We start from the raw sequence: 23,635 nt of genomic DNA, 5'->3' as shown, positions 1-23,635 counted from the left end.
TACTCTTTTCATCCTTTAGGTTCTCAAGAGAGAAGGAGTAAATGCATCCTTTGGAAACAAAATTAAGTAATCAAGTGCAGTAGCTGACCTTCTTAATATTTGATCTATCAATTTTATGTTTATGGTTGTTTTATGACTTTTTTGGAGTATTTCTTGTGTCACTAGGAAAGGGATTATCAAAAGCTGTTACTAACCCACAAGTCTAGGCAAGGTCCAGAAATACCACATATAATTCTGCTTGTACTGAAAAAAATTAGGAAAAACTGTGGTTTAATATAACCTAGCAGTTTGAGCATTCATATCAAGACCATGGCCATCATTTAACTGATAATGAAACACTAAATTTTGAGAATTTTTGAAGTTGTAACTACAGTGACCATCAAGGCCACTCTCATAGTGCATTAGTGGTGGTGTGGCAGTTGCCAGTTGAGATCACAGGAACAACTTCTCTTCCTGAGTCTTAAACCCATAAATAGAATTTATTAATCTGTTGGGTCATAGGCCAGATTTGGTCTAGAGCCCTTCTCAGACTCTCAGACTGACCTTCTTTTGGCTATGTGTTGTGGCTGAAAACAAGGACAGCTGTTGCTGCACCAACTTCTACAGTTAGAAGTTCTTTAACCTTGAATATCAAAGTGGGGAGGACAATTAATGTGAAATAGGAATGCAGTTAATGTTTTACTGAAGATTTACACATGAACTAAATGTAAACAAGTAATTTCCATTTAATAACTTGTAATGTTCAGCTGTGTGATTCACTGCTGCTGATTTTGTGTTACAGATTTTGATGCGATTACAGATCCCATAATGAAAGCAAAAATGGTGGCTCTTAAGGGGATCAACAAAGTCATGGCACAGAATAACATGGGGATGCCACCAATGGTCATGAACAGGTAGGCAACTCTTGACACCATTCTTTAGGATTACAGAATGTAAAAGGAAATGACAGAGCTCAGGGAAACTGTGTGCAGGAAATGAAAAAAAAATGCTTTCTGTCCTGTGGTTCACATTTGATGCTAACACAGGATTATCTCCTAGGAATAAAGCCACTGTGGCAGTAGGAGCTATAAAAGGTATTCAAATGCATCAGATTTGTGTTCCAGTTGTAGTGTCATGGGTCAACATGGCCAGCATGTTGATGCTCTTCTTGTTTTCCCACTTGCTAATTAGGTAATGACACATCTCCCACGGGTTGTGCTAGAAACTGGAGGTGGCCATGTAACAGTGGAACCTCATGTTGCAGCAAATCATTTAATGCTGAGTATAAGTAAGATTTTAGCCCAAGTAGTGGAAGTTCCATCCTCTCCTTAAATCCCTTCTGAGGACAAAAGGAGCCATGAACTGTGCAGGCTGTCCTTAGGGTAGGTGGGGAGTCCATGGGCCAGGGAGGATCTGTGCCTGTTCTTTTGTGTGGCCCTTCAAACTGGATTTTCTCTGTCCAGTGCCCCATGATAATAGACGCCTTACCCAAGGTGTAAATTTACCCTACTCCAGTTGACTGTGATGGTGGCCATGAAACCTAAATACATTCAGCTGTTTTTCTTTAAATTATAAAATACTAAAATACAAATACAAACTTGTGTGTGTGTATTTTCACTGTTCTAGCACAGTAGGTCATGTTTACATCATCTTTCTGAAAAATGTAAAATGCAATAGTTGCAACCAAGGGCAAATGCTGTCTGTATTCTCCAGGTGTTGAAAAGATTTGGTACAGAAGTTCAAGTGCATGTCTGTATAATATTTGAGTGCTTTGTTTAATTGAACATAATAAAGTTGTCTCTCCTAATGTGCTGGTTTGCAAGGTTACAGTTTATCTTTCTGTTTCTCAATAGGTTTCCCTTTATGGGTCAGCCAGTGCCAGGAGCTCAGACCACTGAGGGCCAAAATCATATGCAACAGGCAATTACACAGGTAGTGCAACTTGTTATGGGCTGGAAACAAAACTGTTCAATAATGATCACTAAGTTCTGGGTATTTTAATTGAATCGTGATTTAATATCCTTGTCTGTCTGTTCTACTGAAATTTCTAGGATGGAAGTTTGACACCTCAGATTTCTAGACCTAATCCTCCCAACTTTGGTCCTGGTTTTGTCAGTAAGTAGAGATTTAATAATTTCTTGTATGGGTTGGGATTTTTTTTTTTTTTTTTCATTTTGCAGTTCAGTTTTCTTTAAAATGAACTATGGATCCTGTCTCAAAAAATCATCCTTTTAAAATTGAGTCATTCCATCATTACAATGCCAGGTAATGAAGGGGTGTATAGTAAATGCTGTTACCATTTTTTTTTTAATGGAAGCTATCATCAACAAAACACCATAAGGAAAGAGGGAAACAGAAAATTAACATGATTTGGATTTGTATGAGAGCAGCAATCTATTAACTGGCAGACTGCTGTATTAGAAACCTGGTCTTGGGTTGTGTTGCAATATTCTGTGCTCAATGAGAACAGCTGTGTGTTGATGGAATTTTTTATTTCAGAAGCAGAAAGTTTTGTGCAGCATCATTGTCATTTGAACAAATACCAGAAAAAGCTTTCCAGACACTGGTTAGGCAAACCTGGCTGGTGAAACACAGTTGTTGAAAGAAATACACTGCACCAACTTTTTGCATTCCATATTTCTGACTGCCTTAGATCAATTGTGAATCCTAGTCTGTGTGATGAGAAAGATTTATTAGCAGAAATTAAAACTGAGCATATGTTGGGAGAGGAAGACCATGTGTAAAAAAGTGTTTCTATCACTACAAATACTTCACTTGATATTTGTGAATAAGAAACAGAAGTAAACTCCTTCACATTTTCCAGAAGCTGAAGTAGCAGCACTGAGTATGCAATAAGGAGCTTTGGCAATATTATCTATATTAATTATTTGTGCTGTGATTCCACATGGCACTCAGCATGGCCCTGCTCTGGTTGGGTGGTGGTGGATTCTGAGCACTTGAGTAAATCTGGTTTTCAGTTCAGTAGTAATTACTCTTACCTGGAACTCATTAAAATTTCTGTGCTTTCATGTTTCTCATGATGCTCTCAGTGTTTGCACTCAATTGTCCCCTCAGTTTTTGGGATCAGTTCTGCAGAATTTTTCCCTGCAAGCACCTTGAGGCTGTAGCTCACCCTGAGTAGGTTTAGTTGAGCTGTTCAGTCAGAGCTGTCACTGGCACAGTGACTCGTGGAGAAGAAGGTGGCAGGGTTTGGAGCACAAGGAGGATGTGGTTGTATTTAAATCATGGAGCTGGGTGGTATTTCTGTCAAACAAGGGTCTTCACAAGGAAAATCTCTGCTTTTTTGTGGTGTCCCAGCTCACTGAAAATGTAATCAAGAGAAAAATGGCACCATCACCAGTGTTCTGTCTTGCTTTCTGTGCTTAGTGCAGGTCAAGTGTTATCAGACATGGTTGTTCTGCCTCCAGAAAAACATCAGAGAGCAATGGACTGCCTGTGGCAGACAAGCATTTCTCATTTGAAGGAAGAGCAATGCCTCAGTTACAGCCTAAATGAGAGGCATTTATTTTGGGGGCATGAAATGGCACTGGTGCTGAAGGTCCCATGCTGAGGGCTGACACTGACAAAGTGATTTTTGCAAAGACAGTATATTTTTTCACTTGGTGAATATTTAATTGTGTTCATCATTTTAATATTTTTCTTTGAAGTTGTAATAAAAATAAATCTTATATGTACAACAGTTTTCTGCAAACACCAGAATTAATCAGGCCATGTTTCCTTTATGTCCTTTTTCCATAATCTCTTTGTACTTGAGTACTTCTAGAGATCTTCCATGTCCCCTCTTCTGTGGCAGGACAGGGAATCACTGGGTTCTGTAGCAGTAAATGTGGCTTTTCAAAGGCACATTTGCTCACTGGCAAGTGTGTTTCCTCTCACAAATGCAGTAATTTGGATATCTTTCTCCTTTACTCAAGTCAGTCCAAGAACATACCACTTCTTGAAGTACCAAATTCTCTGTCAAATTTGGCTGAATTTGACCGCTAGTTTCTTAAAATAAGGGGGGGGAACCTGATGGTTAAACTTGAGCTTTAAAAAGTAGGATGAGCCCTCATCTCCAGGATGAGATCATATGACACTTCATTTCCCTTCTCTCTAGATGATTCCCAACGAAAGCAATACGAGGAGTGGCTGCAGGACACACAACAACTGCTTCAAATGCAGCAGAAGTACCTGGAGGAGCAGATTGGAGCCCACAGGAAATCCAAGAAGGCCCTTTCAGCCAAGCAGCGCACGGCCAAGAAAGCCGGCCGGGAGTTCCCAGAGGAGGATGCAGAGCAGCTGAAACACGTTACTGAGCAGCAGAGCATGGTCCAAAAACAGCTAGATCAGGTAATCCTCTGGAATCCAGACTGTTCTCCTTGGCACTGAGCTCTCACAGGGGTAGTGAGCCTTTCCTTTAAATCTTCTGAAAGACAGTGGAGCTCTACCTGAAGGAGCCACTCCCTGTTTTGTTCTGTGTGTGTAACAGTGTTGCTCTGGAGTGTAGGTGACTCTGGAGCTGCAAAGGAATATTCTGTGGCAAGCATTATGACAAAAAGCTGGGTTACTCCTTTGGGAAGAGGGGAATTCCTCGGCAAAATGACTTGCAGCAGAGTTCTTGACACCATGTAAAGAAAAACTGAAACATTCAGAGAAAAGTTTTAGCATGCAGGGCTTTGTTTCAGGCTTGAGCGAATGTTCTAACCCATTCTTCTTTTTTACAGTTTGAAAATCTATTTTTATTCTATCTTTAGTGTTAGACTAGTTTTATGGTCTGTCTCATTCCTAGATGCTGATCATCAGTATTGTGTCATGGAATAACCCAGGTGAAAGGGATGTCTGGAGATCGTTTAGTCATGATCAAAGCAGAAATAGCTTCATGATTAAATCAGGTTACTCAGCACCTTGTCAGTCAAGTTCTGTAAGTCTCCAGGGGAAGAGATTTCCCAGCCTTTCTGGGCCCCTGTTTCTACATGTAACCTTTTTCACTGGGCTTTGTTTTCCTTTCCTTACATTCAGCTGGAATTTCACATGTTGTAACTGTGATAATAGTGAGGTGAAACCTGTGATAGTTTTGCTTTGCCCACCAGTAGTTAGTGCTGTGTTCCTCAAGACTTTTATTATAAATTACATGGCATGATTGTCAGGATCAGCTAGTCTTGCTGAAAATGGAAACGCTTTAGAATTAATCCTTTACTAGTATGAAGGAAAAAACTTGGCAGCAGACAGCTTGGAATGAAGTCCTGAGCAATGTCTGTCCCTTGAGTTCCCCTGTGTTGCTTCAAGACAAAGTATGTGCTGGATGGGATATTAGTTGGCTCATCTTTCCATTGTGTGGAAGAGGGATGGAGTGGGTAAATTATTTCTACATAATTTTTTTCCCCTTCCACAATGAATCACAAGTAGAACAAATGCAAAAAAAATTCCCTTTAACCAATTTTTATTGCACATACAACAGTCTGATCTTTTGGTGGAGTTAGACTGAAGTAATGGCTTTAACCATGACATTGCTGGCAGATCCATTTACTGCCCCATAATTAAGGTTCTCCTATTTGTAATATTTTAGTTTAAGTTTAATCTACTTCTAGCAGAAGCCATCCACTGCCCTTTAGCCACTGATTTAGACCAGTGGTTGATTCATCCACGTCCTAAGCAGCATTTTGTTCTGTACCTAATAGAAGCTTAAATGAGGTTTAAAGCATAGTTTTAACCACCTTCTATTGGAAGCAATTTGCCACTCTTTCAAATCAGATCAAGTCATTTTTCTGCAATCAAGCTCCTGTTAGTTTTTGAAAAGTCTCTGTATGTGTGGAGAGAGAAAAGAGCTGCTGCATTCCTGGGAGTGGCTGGTCCTGGACACAGGCACAGAGAGCACAGAGCTGAGTGTGCCCCAGGAGCTGCTGTGAGTCAGGGTTATTGGCCAGGCATGGAGCCACACAGACACTGCCAGATGGCCCCTGTGGCACTGTGCCTGTTCTCACAGGCTCTGCCCTGCCCTCCCTGCTCTGCTGACATCTCCAGCTCAGCTCAGGGCCTCTGGGTGTGCTCAGCCCTGGGCCTTGGACAGCACAGCTCATTCCAGGGACAGTCATGGCTGATCCACCCCTGGAGGCTGTGGTGCTTTGGGGGCCTCAAATTACAGCCCACAGAGCCAGCACAGGTTTAGTGCTGCAGGACCACAGAGGAGCCCTGGAGCACTGGGTCTGTGCAGTGCAGATGGATCCAATCAGAGGCTCTGTGCAGTAGCTCTGTTTATCCAGCAGTGTCAGTGCCAAGGCAGAGCTCATAAATCATCTTGGACCTGGGATTATTGTGTAAATAACCTTTTGGGTGCATCTATCCTGCAGCATGAAGTGTGTCCTGTGGCATCACTGTTACCCTGAGCTTTCTGTCTCAGTCCTTGCTTCAGATAAAGGAGAGGGCTATCACACAATTCAAAATGCATTACAGAGTGTTTCTATCCCTACATAAGCTGTGGAAGTCATAATCAGATGAGCAGAAGTGAGAGGGAGATTTTCCATAGTGTGTGTATCATCAACCAGTGGATTGCAGATCCTTCTGTTTTTATTTTAGTTGGGTCTCTGCAGTGTTTCTGAAAGGCTCTTGCTTGTCCAATTGACACTGTTGTGTCCTTCCCTCAACTTCTGTTTGTCTAAGCTACAAGGCATAACTTGCAGTGCCCATGTTGAGTTTATTTTGGTCTTAAAATCTTAAATTTTCAAGCAGCAGTTGCAATTTTCATCAGACATGGGGTGTTTGAGGATCTGCCTGTGAACAAATGGGAATATCCATCACTGTTTTCCTGCAAGCTTTTCCTTTCCAGTTACATCTTTTTAAAACGTTGCTGATGTGTGAACATCATCCATCTCACTGTTTCCCTTTTCCTGTCTGTTCCCAACTGTTGTATTCTGTGCATGGATGATAAGGTCTGTAGGACAAGGATCACTGCTGGTTTACGTTTTTATATTCTCTAGCACAGTGAGTCTTGATGTGTAATTAGAACTTGGAGACAACGCTGTTTGGTCTGAAGTCTTGGGCTGGGGAGTATTTGTGATGAAATAGTGGCTGTTTAGCATTAAAAACACTGCAGAAATTCTGAGGTTCATTGTCTCCTGGAATTACAGTGGTGAGTTACATGCTTTATGCTGCTCACACAGGCAGTTTGTGGCAGAGGTGAATAATGACTGTTTCGATGTTTAGATCCGGAAGCAGCAGAAGGAGCACGCGGAGCTGATTGAGGAGTACCGGATCAAGCAGCAGCAGCAGCAGTGTGGGATGGCCCCACATTCCATCATGCCAGGGGTCCAGGGCCAGCCTCCCATGGTTCCAGGAGGAGCAGCACCAGCAATGAACCAGCAGAGCTTCCCCATGGTGCCACAGCAGCTCCAGCATCAGCAGCACTCAGTGGTGATGCCTGGGCAATCCAACCCCACCAGGATGCCAAATCTGTCCGGGTGGCAGCCTGCAAACCCTGCGAGTCACATTTCCATGAATCCAGCAAGGATGCAGCCTCCAATGACACCACTGCCAATTACTCCTGGTGCACCAGCTCCTGTGCCTGGCCCAAATGCAGCTGCACAGTCAGGGCCACCCCCGAGGGTGGAGTTTGAGGACAACAACCCTTTCAGTGAAAGCTTCCAGGAGCGGGAGCGCAAGGAGCGCCTACGGGAGCAGCAGGAGCGGCAGCGCATCCAGCTGATGCAGGAGGTGGATCGGCAGAGAGCTCTGCAGCAGAGGATGGAGCTGGAGCAGCACAGTATGATGGGGCCTGAAATGAACAACAAAACATCTTTATCTCAGATACCTTTCTTCAATTCTGAGCTGCCTTGTGATTTCATGCAAACCCCTCGGCCCGTGCAGCCGTCCCCACAGCAGCAGCAGCAGCAGCAGATGGGGCAGATCCTGCAGCAGGGTGCTGTCACCTCCCCTCCTGCCACCAATTTTATGCAAAGCACAGAGCGAAGGCCAGTGGGACCTGCAGCTTTTGGACCTGATGCATCTGCTGGTGCAGGTGGAGCCCCCAATTTCCACAATGTAAAACAAACTCATGGGAATCTCCCTGGGGCTGCCTTTGCACAGAACCAGGTCAGGCCTCCGTTCCCTGCTGCTGTCCCTTCATCTCCAGTGCTGGGGAGCAGTGCCCCATGTGGGTCGGACACTGGTGTGCCCCAGGCTGCAAACATCCCTGTATCAGGCCAGTCTCTCATCCAGCTCTATTCTGACATAATCCCAGAAGAGAAAGGCAAAAAGAAAAGGACACGGAAAAAGAAAAAGGACGACGATGCCGAGTCCATAAAAGCCCCGTCAACTCCACACTCAGATATCACTGCACCATCAACCCCAACCATTTCTGATGCTACCTCCACCCCCACAGTGAACACCCCCAATGAGCCACGGCACCAGGATGAGCTGGAGTCCCTGGAGCTCACAGGCCCCTCGACATCCAACACAGCAGAGAGCTCCCCAGAGCTGGAGGGGAAGCTCCCCAGCAGCAGCAGCAGCGTGTCCCAGACACAGCCCGGGGGGAGTGCAGAGGCTGAAAAGGCTGCAATGGACACACCCAGCAGCCTCCAAGAAGTTAAACTGGAAAAGGCAGAGACTGATCAATGCTCAGGTCAAGCTGAGCCTAAACCAGAAAATCCAAGCAGTATTAAGATGGAGGAGGATAAGGTCACCTCACAGCCAAGCTCTTCAGCTCCGAGTCCAGCACAGCCACCCGGTGCTCTGGCAGCCAAAGGGGAGTCAGGGAATGAACTGCTGAAACACCTGCTAAAAAACAAGAAGTCCTCATCTCTTCTAAATCAGAAACCAGAGAACAGTGGCCGAGCAGAAGAGGAGGCTTCTGGGGATAAAAAGTTAGCAGAGAAACAGAGTCCAGCTGAAGGAATGGTGAGCCTGGGACTGGTTTTGTTACACTGTGGTCAGCAGCAGTCCAGTCTGGTCTGTGCTTTACTGTGTGGGGATATAACCCACCTGTACAGGGGTGGAGGAAACAGCTTTAAGGAACTTTAGTCTCTTTCCTGCCTTTTCTCCACAAGTAAATCACCTGTGTTGAGCAAAGAATAAATTTTAATATGGCTTCTTAGGTCAGCATATTCAGAAGTCACTAAAATGTAAAAAATAGTACTTTTCTACAGAAAATTGTCTTCAAAACTACCACTTCCTAATATTAAGGCAGGCTTTTACAGTATGATTCCTAATTACTCACTGGTGTGTGTCTGTACAGAACATGGTGTGTCTCCTTTCTCCTGTGATTCCACCTGAGTTGTCTGTATGATTTATTAATTTATAAGGTCTTTAAAAACAGACCTAAAGAAAAGTGCTTTCTTTGGAGGTAGATACACTTTACACTTAGACTTGTTGGTCATTTTATTGTAATCTTAATCTCTGCTTTTGGATTTTGACTGCTTAAACTCTAAATTAATTCTTAACACAAAATTTAAATGTGTTTAAAAGGAAAAAATAGTCATAAAAGTAAAGACAATTGTGAGCAGCTTGTAATTAAATGTAAAAGATCTACAGTTGAAACATGTGGTAGCAATATTAAAATACTAGTGGTAGGGGTCATGTAGAGCTGTTTAAAATAATAATGAATTTTTTAAAAATGGACTTGCCCCTGTAGCATTAGAGTCCCATCCTGATCCCTTTTACCCAGCTATGTTTCCATGAGAAGAAAGGCTTTGCAGATTTGTACTGGAAGTATTTAAGCAAGTGGTACAATCCAGAAAGGTTTCACAACACTTTTTTTGCTGCTAACCTCAAAATACTTTTGTGTTATATTAACTTCTGTGCCTCTCTTCTGCCACCAAGTCTGTCTTTCATTAGGCCCTCATGAACATCTCCAAGGTTTCATGCACATGTAACTTTATTTTAGGGGATATTCAAAAGAGAATGTTCCTGGCCTGTAAGTTTTTAATGATGTTTTCAGATGTCAGGGGTGTTAATGGGAGGTCATAATTCTGTCTGTAGGGGCAGTTTAGCAGTTCCACCTGCCAGTAAAATAATAATAGCACTTTGTTATCAGTGAGATTTATTACTCTGTGCCTGTGCTTTCAGAGTCATGCATTAAATTGGAGTGAACTGTGTATTAACATGTCAAAAATTCTGCTGCACTTCCTTTTTTCACACAGCAAAGTGCAGGAGCCCAGATGCAAGGAGTATTTGGGTGCAGTAACAGCCAGCTCCAGAGAGCAGATGTAGGGCCTGAAACCAAGAAGCAGAGAAACAAGAGGGCTCAGAGGACGGGAGAGAAGGCGGCTCCTCGGTCCAAGAAGAGGAAAAAAGAGGAAGAAGAGAAGCAGGCAGTTTATCCTAATGCAGATACCTTCATCCAGCTGAAACAGGTGAGTGTGCAGGGGCTGGCAAAGAGGCCTTGTGGAGCTGGGGATTTCTCCCAGTGGAAGTGAAGTTGATGCTTAAGTTGGAATTTTGAGCACAGGTTGGGGATAATGTGAACTTCCACAAAATCAGGGAATTTAAAGTTTGGTGTTTAATTTTGGAAGGTGGGCTGACATGGCTGGTAGTCCCAAAGCCACAGAGTTCCTGTCAGCTCTGGCAGCCTCTGGATGAGCTGGAGCTGAACAATTTCCTGACAGTGGATAAATTCCAATTCTTCTTTTAAGTTAGAAACCACTCTACTGACTGAAGAATTGCAGTGTTCTGTCTCAGACTTAATTTCTGACTTTTTTTTTTCTTTTAATACAGCAACTTTCTCTTCTGCCTTTGGTGGAACCAATAATTGGAGTGAGCTTTGCACACTTTCTCCCTTATGGCAGTGGCCAACTCAATGGTGGAAATCGACTTGTGGGAAGTTTTGGTAGTGCTACTCTTGATGGGGCTTCAGATTACTACTCCCAGCTCATTTACAAGGTATGGTTTTAACCTGAATTTCTGTTGTGTGCTCTCTGTGGGAAGAGAAGTCCGTGATATTATTACTGCTAGTCAGAGTTCTTGCCTTTTATGCAACTAGAAGAAAAATAACCTTCTATTGCTAGACTAGACAGTGTGAAACAGTCACCATTGTTTCACTCTCTGAAAGTGGAACTGGTTCTGGAACTGTGTTGTTATAAAGTAATGAAAAACTACAATGCTCTTTTAGCAAATGGATGCTAAATAATGAAAATTGTAATTACAGTTTTGTGGAGCAGAAAAGACTGAATTCTCAGTATTTTGCAAAGTCTTTGAAAGCATTAAACATTTCTTAATGTGAATTAAATAAGAAATAGACTTTTTCTCATTTGCTCACCAAGCCCTAACTAAGACCCTGGGAGCTCTGAACAAAATAGACTGTTTGTTGATGAGTTAATAACCCACAGCATTTAAAACTTAGCCTCTGAGATCAGAGTGGCAGTACTGGGAGGGCAGTGGGATACTGAACAGACAGAATCAAATTTGCTGCTTGGATACCCTAATGTAAAAACCTATTAAAACCATTGGTGTTTTCTCCAGCCTTACACAGTGTGTAAGCTGAGAATGGGACCTACAGAAATCAGTTCTTGTGGTAAAAAGTAATGAGGATTAGCTTTGTGGGCATGACTGCAGGAACAACAGATACTGGAGTTCTTATTTAATTTTCATTTAAAATATGGGCAGTTGAATAAACTGGTGAGAGGTAGCCCAGAGTATGAACTTGCAGAGGATCTGCTGCTCCATGGTTGCTGCTTCAGTGACGCTCATCCTGTGCTGAAGGGGAGGCAGCTTCCCCTTGAGGGGCAGCTGGGGAAGCTGCCTTGTTCCTGGTGCTGCAGTCACTGTGGAGCAGCTCTCAGCATGGAGTTGAAACTTTGCTGAAACTGTAGGGACCTGTTTGAATTGATTCCTTACAATGTTCTTTGTGCATTTTTGTAAATCTTTTGGTAGTGTACTTGGCAGTGTTTACTCATGTGAACTGTTCTCTGATATCCCTGATACAAGAAAAGCCCATCATTGTGTCTTGTACTGTGGATACCTTTGTGTCTCATGCTTGTGTCTCAGCTATGGCTGCGTGTCAGTTCTACATCTGGGTGTAAAACTCTGAGTGGGTTGCATTGTCTGCTACTGGAACAGGGCAGGTTCTCTCCCTGTGTGTGACAGTGTTCACAGGGGTCTGAGGATGAGGGAAGAGATGAGGATCTGACTCCATGTTTCAGAAGGCTGATTTATTATTTTGTGATACATGTATTATATTAAAACTACACTAAAAGAATAGAAGCCTTCATCAGAAGGCTGGCTAAGAATAGAAAAAGAATGATAACAAAGGTTTGCAACTGACAGAGACAGTCTGGACAGCTGGGCTGTGATTGGCCATTAATTAGAAACAACCACATGAGACCAATCACAGATGCACCTGTTGCATTCCACAGCAGCAGATTGATTATCATTGATTAATCAATGTTTACATTTTGTTCCTGAGGCCTCTCAGCTTCTCAGGAGGAAAAATCCTAAGGAAAGGATTTTTCAGAAAATATCATGGCTAGCCCTGTGTTCCATCCTGACTGATGGTTCTCTAACTCCTGTCCTGCAGCAGAACAATCTGAGCAATCCCCCGACCCCCCCTGCCTCTCTCCCTCCCACGCCGCCGCCCGTGGCCTGCCAGAAGTTGGTCAATGGCTTCGCCACCACCGAGGAGCTCGCGGGCAAGGCCGGAGTGCTGGGGGGCCATGATGGTAAGGCTCGTGTGTCTTGGGGCTGTAAGGTCTGTCCTGCCTGTAGCAAATGGCAAAATAGATCTTGGAATCACAAAACATGCTGAGTTGGAAGGGTCCCACAAGGATTATTGAGTCCAGCTCCCAGCCCTGCACAGGACACCCTCAGAAATCCCACCCTGTGTCTGAGAGCATTGTCCAAATGTGCTTGGAGCTCTGTCAGGTTTGGTGCCCAACCACCTGTGGGTGAAGAACCTTTCTCTCATATCCACCCTAAACCTCCCCTGAGACAACTTCAGGCCATTGCCTTGGGTCCCTTCACTGGTGACCAGAGAGGAGATCCACACCTGCCCCTCTGCCCCCCATCATGAGGAAGCTGGAGGCTGCTGGGAGGGCTCCCCTCAGACTCCTCCAGGTTACCCCTAGGATGCTTCTCAGCTCCTTTATAAAAGCAAAATGCCCAGACTTCTCAAGGTTATAATCATGACTAGCCAGCAATATTTTACACCAGTATAGTGTCAGGTGTTGGTGCCTTTGCCTTGTTCCTGTTCAAAAGCATGTTGAGAGCTAGGCACACTCTTAAGAATTGAGAAAGAAAACCTTAGGATTAGTTTTTTGGGTCCAGTACAAGTGACTGGCATGAGCTCCTTGGTTGAGTGAGCTCAAAGCAGCCTCTCCAGAATGTGTGCAGTCAGTGTGTATTTCCTGGTACTTACAGTTTGGACAGTTAAAATTGCTTCCTATTCTTTATACTGGGTCTTTGTAAAGACTATTCAGTGATTAAAACCCTTTTTTTTACACTCCTTTTCCTTTGTTGTTTCAAAATTGTTGATTTTTTGTAGTTTTGTGGGTTTTTAAAGTAAACAAACATCCTCTCATAGTGGCAGAAGACACACTCAGAAGCCTTTCAGGCCCTGTTTACTCAAAATTTGCAGGTTTTTGTAAAAATGGAAGTTGATCCTGAATGGTCACAATTTTTTGAACTCCCAAATGTCTTGAGAGTGGTGTCACGGTGAGGCCCCACCCACACCCAGCAGGCAGCATGTCAGTCACTGCAAGAGCTGTGCAGATGTCTCATTGTGCTGTGCCTCTCTGGTTTCAGTTACCAAAGCTCTGGGGCCAAAGCAGTTCCAGTTGCCTTTCAGACCACAAGATGATTTATTAGCCAGAGCAATGGCTCAGGGCCCCAAAACTGTGGATGTTCCTGCTTCACTTCCAACACCACCTCACAACAACCAGGAGGAGTTAAGGTAGGTTTTACTTGACATCTTCAAAAAGGTATTTGGAGCAAATCACATTCTGTGATCTTTCATTGGATGGGACTGTGAAGGTGTGGAGAAACAAAATCCTTTTTGCACAGGCACAGAAGGGCAGAGAATGGAATGGGATCATTTTAACTCTTAACATTCCTTGTGTAGAGAGCAGCAGTGAAGTAGGTGATTCCAGCCACTGCTAGACTCTAGATTCTGATAAATTGTTAGGTATTTCTTGCCTTGATCTTTTAAAAGTGGAAGAAAACTATTCAAATAGGTGCTTTTCCTGGAGCAATGTAGTGCTGTAGTGACAGGTGACTGCTGTAGCAGCAGCAAGACTGTGCAAGAGCCAGCCTGAAACTGCAGAGATCCACTCAGTTTCCCAAGTGAGAAACACTGGCTGGAACTTGAATCTCCCTGCAGAGATCTTCCCTTTTGCCCCCCTTTCACTTGCCTTCCCAAAATATGGTTGTCTGTGAAGCACTGGAGCCTGAATGTGGACAAAGGCCAGACAGTTTAAATATTAAAATAATTCAAAAATAAATGCTCATTTTTTTACCCTGAGGGATAGAGCCATGGGGAACAGAGGGTTTGGCTCTGTCAGTGTCTTTGTTTTCTTTATGGATCTTTCCCAAGAAATGGAATATGTGTGCAATGGAATATGAGATACCCAGAGATGATGGCCAACCACCTTCTTGTGTTCTGTGACCAGGAACAACCAGCAAGTTCATTTTAGTTCCCTGTCATGATGTATTACTTTGGCTTACTAAAAGTTGAGTCCATTTCCAAACCAGCTTTTTTGGGTTTTGTTCCAGGGTTCAAGATCACTGTGAGGACAGGGACACTCCTGACAGCTTTGTTCCTTCTTCCTCTCCTGAGAGCGTGGTGGGAATGGAGATCAGTCGCTACCCAGACTTGTCGGTTGTAAAGGAGGAGAACCCAGAACCTGTCCCATCCCCCATCATTCCCATCCTGCCCAGCAGCACTGGGAAAGGTGAGGCTGCAGCAGAGTGAGCACTAACAGCTAGGATTGGTTTTCTGTCTGTTCCCCTAAGTGTAGGATTAATGTGCTGTTCTCTGGGTTTTTTTCAGGTTCAGAAGCCAAAAGGAATTACATAAAATCAGAACCCGGTTCAGGAGCCTTACCTGGTTCTGGCTTCTTCTCCTCCCAGCTTGGACCATCCCAGAATGGTCCTAAATCTGGCCTTATCTCTGTAGCAATTACTTTACATCCCACAGCTGCTGAGGTAAAAAGAATAAGCATGTATTGCATACATAGAGTACAACAGCAGTTAATTTGGGTTATGTGTAGTGACTCTGAGGGGGTTACAGTGCAATAATGCTGCAGTTGCAATCTTCTAATAGTTTGTATCTCTGCTGTCTGAGCTGCTTGTCAGATGTAAACAAATTATTATGATTTTTATTCTTGTTTTTAGAACATCAGTAGCGTTGTAGCAGCATTCTCCAACCTGCTCCATGTCAGAATTCCCAACAGTTACGAGGTCAGTAATGCTCCAGATGTCCCATCCTCCATGGCAGCCACCAACACTCACAGAGGGAACCCATCCATGGAGTACAGGCAGCACTTGCTCCTGCAGGGCCCCCAGGCAGGACCCATGGGACCTGCCAGGATGGTGGGGCCCTATGGGCTGAAGCAGCCCAATGTGCCATTCCCTGCCAACAGCAATGGTGAGTGGGCTTGAACCTCCCCTGTGCAGTACCAGGGTTTAACTGAGTCAGTATTGGTGCATCTCAGCCTCATAAATCCATGCTCTAGAATTCAATATTCAGTTCTTGTCGACATAAAACCTTTCTCTTCTTACATGATCATGTGGATGCTCCTGGATTTAACCATGAGTAATTCTCTTCCATCTCTGATTTCCAGTGTCTGTTTACATCAATATCAGTGAGGCATTTCTCCCATAATTCTTAACATTATTAGAGTTTTTTATGTCCAGTCTGGTTTTAAATACATAATTCAGGAAGATTGTTCCCATGCTGGAAAGCTTGACATGGTTATTCAAGCCTGTTTGCCTGTCTTAGTTAATTTTGTGATTTTTTTTACACAAGAATGTGTTTTTGCCCAGTTAGCGTGGCTGTTTTAGGTCTGATTTATACAATTTATCTATCAGGTCAAGGTTTAAAGCCCTCCTTCCATGCCCTATCCAGGAGGGTGCTAGTACTCTAGACCAGTGAACAGTACTGTGATCTCTCCTAAATCTGGTTGGATCTGATGCAGCCTCTGACAGAAAATCTGTTCCCAGGTCTGGCTGGCTACAAGGATCACAGCCAGGGCATGGCAGAAGGCTCAGCCCTGAGGCCTCGCTGGTGCTCCCACTGCAAGGTCGTGGTTCTGGGCAGTGGTGTGAGGAAATCCTTCAAGGACCTGCCCTTCCTCAAACAGGTCAGTGCTCAGGTGCCAGGGCAGGGCCCTGTGCTCAGCTGGGCTCCTTAAAGCAAGGGATGGCACAAAGTCCTGCTTGTCCTGGAGCCAGGAGCACTTCAGCTTCCTGTGCTGTTCCCCTTCCTTGTGTGTCCTGATTCAGGGTGGGGCATTCAGGCACATCTGCAGCACAGCTAAAAATGGCAAAGTTGTTGTTACTGGTACAAAATGAATCCCAGGACATTTCACAAAGTAAGTCCCATCTATGGGATTTCTCAAAGCTCTGCTACCAATCTCCTTCCCTGACTTCTTCTGGGACCTCAATTCAAAAAAGCTCATATGTGAGGCAGCCACGTTGCTGTGTCAGGAGTTATTGTAAGAGCAGGAATGCTTGCACTCCTTTTGGGCAGGAATCAGATTTCAATTGCCATCTCTTGTCCTTACACTGGGACTGTCATTCCTTCAATGAATGCCATTGCTCCTCAGTGACCAGGAGGTGACTGCACCACAAAGACACAGCCAGAACTTGCAGAGAGTAAAGTGTTCTTGCAGACAGGAATGCACTGAATTCCCAGGAAGGTTTTGCAGATGGATCAGGAGATAAAACAGTGAGATCTGGCTTTGATTAGGCTGAAATGAGACATTCTTTTGCCATCTAAAGATAAAAGAAAATGGATTTTGCTTTGCAAGAGTGCCTATGGAGCAGATGGGTGCATGGTGTAGAATGCTTTATTTTGATTGTTAAACTTCTGTGAAAGGCAGGAGATGCTGAAGAACAGGGGTGTAGGTGGTGGCAATGTTAGATCTGTCAAATAATCAAGTATTTATATCACAGCATCCCTCATTATTTCACAAATGTTCTACAAATAAAAGAGTTTCCAGCCAGATTGGAAGACTTGTTTCATTACACTTACTATGTGAAGAATGGTATTAAAATGCACTTCTTACACTCTTCTGTGTTTGATTCCCAGGATTCCCAAGAAGGCTCAGATAAAATGAAGGACATTGTATTCTGTAGCAACAACTGCTTTGTTCTTTATTCAGCAGCTGTGCAAGCAAAAAACTCAGAGAACAAAGTAAGTATCAAACACTGGCAGACCCAAGTGAGCTGAAATTATTGCAGCTATTTGTTGGAGAACAGAGAGGGGCCAAGGGGGAAGTTTGCACTTCATTTGAGAGGTTTATAAATTAATTGCTCTATATTCAGACATGGAGATTCTGAAGCAGCAGCATGAATTAAAAATCATATTTGCAGAACTTTGTGTCTGACAGATGCATGGCAGAAAAGCCATCACCTTTGGCTGCTCTCCCATGCTTTGAAGGTGCAGTCTCACAAAATGAGTGATTCAAGTTCTCTGGGCATTGTAAACAGCCACAGGCACGTTTTTAAGGGGAGTATATCCTGCATTTGGATTTGGCTTGTACAGTTAAAAATAAAATTACAGCTGTGAAAATAATAATTGAGCAGCAAGTTTGTAAAAAGAGTTTCGCTTAGTCAGTGTAACTGAGAAAATAGAATCCTGTTCCCTGACTTTATTTGGGTGAAGCTGCCATTTTAAAGCATTAATTACCAAAACATCAGTAAGGAGCCTGTGAGCTGACAGTGACCAGGGAAAGGAGTTTTTTATTACTGGAAAAGTACATCTGAAGAAGTTCATTCAGCTGAATGTGAAATCAGGCCAGGGAATTTTGTCAGGTGTTCCCAAATATTCTGCTGTAGTTCTCTACTTGCAGACACTGCAAGGGGTGTCCAGCACCTGAGAGAAATGGGCCATCATTTCTTGCTGTCTCAAGGGTCATTCAGTCAGAAGAAGGGGAACTTAAATTTATCTAATTATTTAATCACTAAAAGTGAAATAGTCTTCACTGAAGTCTGAATGATCTTGTTGAGTTTCTCAGTTAAACAGTTAAAATTTTTTGAGTACTTCTTTTAACTGACTTGTCTTCTGCTGTTTCTAGATCAAATGTACCTTTTTTCCCCTAAACCATTGGACAGAACAGGCTGTGTCCTTCAAGCTTTACCTAATTAATGTGTTCTCACATAGAGAACTGTATAGACTGTATAGTTTGAAGCCTTCCTTCAAGTGTATCCTACTTACTTTCTCAGGAGGAATTGAATTTTAAAAAAACAACCTGGAGAAGATAACTCTGTGTAGATCCATATCCTTTTAGTGTCCCCTGTAGCTCATTTTCAGTTGTTGTATAAACAGGGTAACATTCCTCTACAAGTGCATCAGCATGTACCTAATTAAGTTAATTAAATGTCATGTTCAGCTTCTTGATCCTTTGATTTACTCTTTCAAGATAATTCACACAAACCACGTTAAGCACTTCATAATATAAACTTCCTTTGTTGTTCTTGCTTTCTCCCTTAGATTTTTGTGGGGTTTTTCCCACAAATCTCTGCAGGTATAATTCTTGTTTACTGTGACTGAATAGTTCAAGTCCTCAAGTTGTATCTAATCCAAAGCCCTGCAGAAATTCTTCCTCACTTGTTTCCAGGAAAAAATTACATGGCATTAGTTCTAAATTTTCAATTTCTATCATATATCAGATTCTTATGCTTTAAATTAGTTCATGACCCATATTTTAAGGTTACTTTGTGTTGTAGCAAAACTTTCTAAGAATTCCCAAGAGTATGTTTTGCATTCAAACCTGGACAAAGGATTATTTGTGTTTTCTCTCATGTATCAAAAGGGCACCATGTTCTAGGTAGGCTGGGAGTTTCCTGCTCCAAGCTGTGGAAACATGGGTCAGGATAATTTCATCTTTATCTGTTGCTGCATCTTGATTTTAGGCATTTGGAGAAGCCTCTCCCATACTGATCAGCCCATGTTTTCAGGTTATATTTAATGATTAACAAGTTTGGGATCTTTTTCTTAAAGAGTTTTCTGTTGATTACCAGGAATCGGTCCCAACCCTGCCACAGTCGCCAATGAAGGAGAGGCCGCCCAAAGCATTCCATCAGTACAGCAACAACATCTCCACTTTGGATGTCCATTGTCTGCCTCAGCTGCAGGAGAAGGTTTCCCCACCCTCATCACCCCCCATCATGTTCCCCCCTGCCTTTGAAGCAGCCAAGGTGGAGGCGAAACCGGATGAGCTGAAGGTAACAGTGAAACTGAAGCCCAGGTTAAAAGCAATACACAGCAGTCTGGAGGACTGCCGGCCTCCCAGTAAGAAATGGAAAGGGATGAAATGGAAAAAGTGGAGCATTCAGATTGTGATTCCTAAAGGATCATTCAAACCTCCTTGTGAAGAAGAGATAGATGAATTTCTTAAAAAACTGGGCACAACCCTTAAACCAGACCCCGTGCCTAAAGACTACAGGAAATGTTGCTTCTGTCACGAGGAGGGTGACGGATTAACTGATGGACCAGCAAGGCTTCTCAACCTGGATTTAGACCTTTGGGTCCATTTGAACTGTGCTCTTTGGTCTACAGAAGTCTACGAGACACAAGCTGGTGCCTTAATAAACGTGGAACTAGCACTGCGGAGAGGCCTGCAGATGAAATGCATGTTCTGTCACAAAATGGGCGCCACCAGCGGTTGCCACAGGTTAAGGTGCACCAACATTTATCACTTTACCTGTGCCATTAAAGCACAATGCATGTTTTTTAAAGACAAGACCATGCTTTGCCCCATGCACAAACCAAAGGGAACTCACGAGCAGGAGCTGAGTTACTTCGCGGTGTTCCGGAGGGTGTACGTGCAGCGCGACGAGGTGCGGCAGATTGCCAGCATCGTCCAGCGCGGCGAGCGCGACCACACCTTCCGCGTGGGCAGCCTCATCTTCCACGCCGTGGGGCAGCTGCTGCCACAGCAGATGCAGGCCTTCCACTCCTCCAAAGCCCTGTTCCCCGTGGGCTACGAGGCCAGCAGGCTGTACTGGAGCATGAGGTACGCCAACAGGCGCTGCCGCTACCTCTGCTCCATCGAGGAGAAGGACGGGCTCCCGCTCTTCGTCATCAAGGTGGTGGAGCAGGGCCACGAGGATCTGGTGCTGACTGACACAACACCTAAAGGTAAATTTTGTCAGCTAAGATGGTGAATTTGTGCCTTTGCTGTTCATTGTGGTATTGCTGGTTCCTGTGGTAAGCAGCTGTTGCAGGTACTATTTTAACAATGTCTATAGTGAGCTTCCAGGGCCCATTTTTAATACCCTGCTGTGAAGACTGTGATCACCTCTGAAAAAACTGTATAAGCTGCAGATCATACAATTGTTCCAAGTCCGCTGAGGAGACCCAAGACTGAGTGTTGAAAATGAACTAAAGCAGTAGAAAAGTCAGTGCAGGTTTCATTTCATGAAAAGTGACTTTGTTTAAACACAGAGCCACTGCTGAGTTATCTTAAATAAGCTGGGCTCAAGTTAGGGAGCTCTAAAAACAGCTTAATGACCACATTCTACTCAGGGTGGGTAATGTCTCTGTCAGGATGAAGAATGTCAGGGTGTCCATAAACACTTAGGCAGGTCTTGGAAATTGGCTCCTGGATGTGCTGGAGGCCTGTAACGCTCTGGATCTCAAGGCCTTGGTGCTGTGGGTGCTGGTACCCTCACAGAATGAGCACTGACTACAAACAATCAGTAGAAATAGAATATATTGTGTCTTTTCAGAAAACCTTACTTTTGCACAATTTCTCAAGAGAAACCTGTCCATGTTCTTGTCAGAGGACCAAAAGTTTCCATGATGAGAACAATAAAAACTTATTTCTGAGAACTGAGGGTACAGAATAAATGGTCTGCTTCTTTGGGATTTGTTAAATCCCCAAAATTAGCAACTCAACAATCATTCTCCACTTCACTTTTTAGATCCTGACCTGTTTGTATAGGCAATCAAAGACAAAAGCTTTCTCAGTGCTGGGTTCTGGTTCCCATATCCTCAGGTGTTTGTTTTAAAACCAAGTGCAATAATTTTTATTTTTTTGATCACTGTAATTCTCTCCCAATGGTTGTGTAGGTGTGTGGGATAAAATCCTGGAGCCCGTTGCTTCTGTTAGAAAAGAATCTGAAATGCTCCAGCTGTTCCCCGGCTACCTGAAGGGTGAAGACCTCTTTGGTTTGACAGTCTCTGCCGTGGCCAGGATTGCAGAATCGGTGAGTTCACCACCCCAGTTCTTGCTGGATCATCCCACTTGCTGGATAGACACATGAGAAGCGGACCAGAAAAGCAAACATTTTGCTACACATGTAATTATTTGTATTTTTTTCTTTCTTCTCTCTGTTTTTTTTTTGCAGCTGCCAGGGGTTGAGGCCTGTGAGAACTACACTTTCCGCTATGGCCGAAACCCCTTAATGGAGCTTCCTCTTGCCATCAACCCCACGGGCTGTGCCCGTGCCGAGCCTAAAATGAGTACCCATGTCAAGAGGTTTGTGTTAAGGTATTTTGTTTTAATTTCACATAGTACAGCCCAGGGTTTATAGGCTGCTTTAGGGTTATTTGTGCTTTCGTCTGCTGCTTACAAACCCTGTCGTCCTTGGCTGTGAATGTGCATGCCCCAGTCAGAGGAACTGCTTTGTGTCTCCGCTAGCTGGCTTTAAGTGTCTGTATGTCTGAGAGGATTTTTATTGGGTTTCCTGGCTGTTTTCAGAGAAATCTTCAGTTTTTCTTGTATTCTTTCCTGTTACATGCCCAATCCCTACAGGCCTCACACCTTGAATAGCACCAGCACATCGAAGTCCTTTCAGAGCACAGTCACGGGGGAGCTGAACGCGCCTTACAGCAAACAGTTCGTCCATTCCAAGTCCTCCCAGTACCGCAAGATGAAAACCGAGTGGAAATCCAACGTGTACCTGGCTCGCTCTCGCATCCAGGTCAGTTCCCACCTCAGGAAATGGGTATTACAAAAATTGCATATGCCTTTATTAGTATCTGTTTTACAGCTAAATTTTGTAGATGTCATACATATTTGTCCAAATCCAGATGAAAATTTAAACCAAACCAAAGGCAAAATTCCTTCTATTCTCGTTCCAAAATTGGCAGTTTTTACGTGGCACATTAATTGCACAGATTTACCTAAAGTAAGATTTGTAGTAAGATTTGTAAATATCTTAAAAATTCCTTTGTTATTGTCATCTAGAAAAAGGATTATTTTAAAGTTCTGGGGTGGTTTGTTTTTTGGAGTTTCTTAGACTATTTCTCAAAACCATAGTAAAACTTAATAAAAATAGAAATACACAGTGGAAGCATGAGATGCTCAGGCCAAGCTGCTGAAGTGGAACAAGATCAGCAGGAAGAGCTCAGTACTTGTTTGCCTTCATAGGAGTATAGAATCCATTTCTTTTTGTCATGCTTCTGGTTTGCTCCACAGTCTGTTTTAGAAAAGCTTTGTCACTAATCCAGCCGTGTGTGGGCACAGTTGTTTATTTCAGGCTGGACTTCACCATGCCTGGGTTCCTCACAGCAGCCATTTTTATTTCTCAGTGAATTTATAACCTTTACACAGTCAGTGTCAGAGGGTAAGAGCAGCTTTCTCACCAAGGCAGCAGCTGAGTTTTTTGGGATCTGTGTGAGGTTGGATTCTGCACTGGGCTGTTACTCCATCAGTTATTTATCAGTGCTGCTTCTCTCTCTCCCTTCCACTGCTGGTTTGGGGCACGGTGAGGAACACTGTGAGTGTAAAGTTATTAACTCTCAGTGTACTCTCTGTAGGGCCTGGGCTTATATGCTGCTCGAGACATTGAAAAGCACACAATGGTCATTGAATATATCGGGACAATTATCCGCAATGAGGTGGCCAACAGGAAGGAGAAGCTCTATGAGTCTCAGGTAAGGCTGTTTGTTCATTCCCTCTTTCCCTTCCCCATTCAGACATTCATAGGACAAATCAAATGCTGTTCTACCTGATGAATTCAGGTCCCCTGATTTGTTTTCTGCTGTGCCATAAATGCAAATAGGCTTAAAATAAAACCAGAGGAGTCTGCAGTAGTTATTATCAGAGTATTTCAATGTTTAATAAATCTCATAGCACCCTGGCCAGGTAGGGAGAACACATCCTCTGTTCCAGAGGACACAGTTCTGCCAGACATGTCAGGACCTCAGTTTCTAATGAGAACTTCTTAAATTTAAAGCCACTTCCTTTGTGTAACTTTGTAACAGTTAGTGCCTGTGTGGGAGGCAGTCATACACCCTGGGTGAAAGGCAGTAGGATGCTCTTGGGGAAAACTGAATTGTCCAGAGGTTTGTGTTTATGACCCATCATCCCTCACAAACCCATGGGGACACAGGCAGTACGTGACAGTGCTTTCCCTCGTGAGCCAGTGGGCAGTGCCTGATCTGCAGTGCAGAATGGAGCTGGCCCTTGTTGTTGGTTCATCACTGGCAATGCAGTAAAACCTGACCAGAGTCCTTGTGCCCCTTGTGTCCTGCAGAACCGCGGCGTGTACATGTTCCGCATTG

The 23,635-nt window shown here is 43.7% G+C and overlaps 1 protein-coding gene across 8 annotated transcripts in view; it reads left to right on the top strand.

The window, feature by feature from the left end:
* The window catches only part of KMT2C (lysine methyltransferase 2C), a 189,354-nt gene that overhangs the window by 162,786 nt on the left and 2,933 nt on the right, over positions 1 to 23,635 (top strand). For 7 of the 8 annotated variants that reach the window (XM_058045054.1, XM_058045091.1, XM_058045118.1 and 4 more), the window contains 20 exons: positions 782 to 893; positions 1,833 to 1,911; positions 2,031 to 2,094; positions 4,097 to 4,329; positions 7,180 to 8,868; positions 10,110 to 10,322; positions 10,684 to 10,848; positions 12,482 to 12,623; positions 13,705 to 13,852; positions 14,671 to 14,849; positions 14,948 to 15,102; positions 15,292 to 15,544; positions 16,120 to 16,259; positions 17,210 to 17,314; positions 19,144 to 20,263; positions 21,197 to 21,333; positions 21,475 to 21,617; positions 21,882 to 22,050; positions 22,889 to 23,005; positions 23,608 to 23,635. The exon at positions 23,608 to 23,635 is cut by the window's right edge and continues 46 nt beyond it. In XM_058045054.1, coding sequence (XP_057901037.1) covers positions 782 to 893; positions 1,833 to 1,911; positions 2,031 to 2,094; positions 4,097 to 4,329; positions 7,180 to 8,868; positions 10,110 to 10,322; positions 10,684 to 10,848; positions 12,482 to 12,623; positions 13,705 to 13,852; positions 14,671 to 14,849; positions 14,948 to 15,102; positions 15,292 to 15,544; positions 16,120 to 16,259; positions 17,210 to 17,314; positions 19,144 to 20,263; positions 21,197 to 21,333; positions 21,475 to 21,617; positions 21,882 to 22,050; positions 22,889 to 23,005; positions 23,608 to 23,635 — 5,391 coding nt within the window. The remainder of the gene's footprint in view (positions 1 to 781; positions 894 to 1,832; positions 1,912 to 2,030; positions 2,095 to 4,096; positions 4,330 to 7,179; positions 8,869 to 10,109; positions 10,323 to 10,683; positions 10,849 to 12,481; positions 12,624 to 13,704; positions 13,853 to 14,670; positions 14,850 to 14,947; positions 15,103 to 15,291; positions 15,545 to 16,119; positions 16,260 to 17,209; positions 17,315 to 19,143; positions 20,264 to 21,196; positions 21,334 to 21,474; positions 21,618 to 21,881; positions 22,051 to 22,888; positions 23,006 to 23,607) is intronic. The other variant, XM_058045063.1, reaches the window with a different exon arrangement.

The sequence above is a fragment of the Melospiza georgiana genome, chromosome 1, assembly GCF_028018845.1.
Source record: "Melospiza georgiana isolate bMelGeo1 chromosome 1, bMelGeo1.pri, whole genome shotgun sequence".
In the NCBI taxonomy this organism is placed as follows: Eukaryota; Metazoa; Chordata; class Aves; order Passeriformes; family Passerellidae; genus Melospiza; species Melospiza georgiana.
Note: the sequence above shows the minus strand (reverse complement) of the source record. Positions and strands in the feature narration are given on the sequence as shown.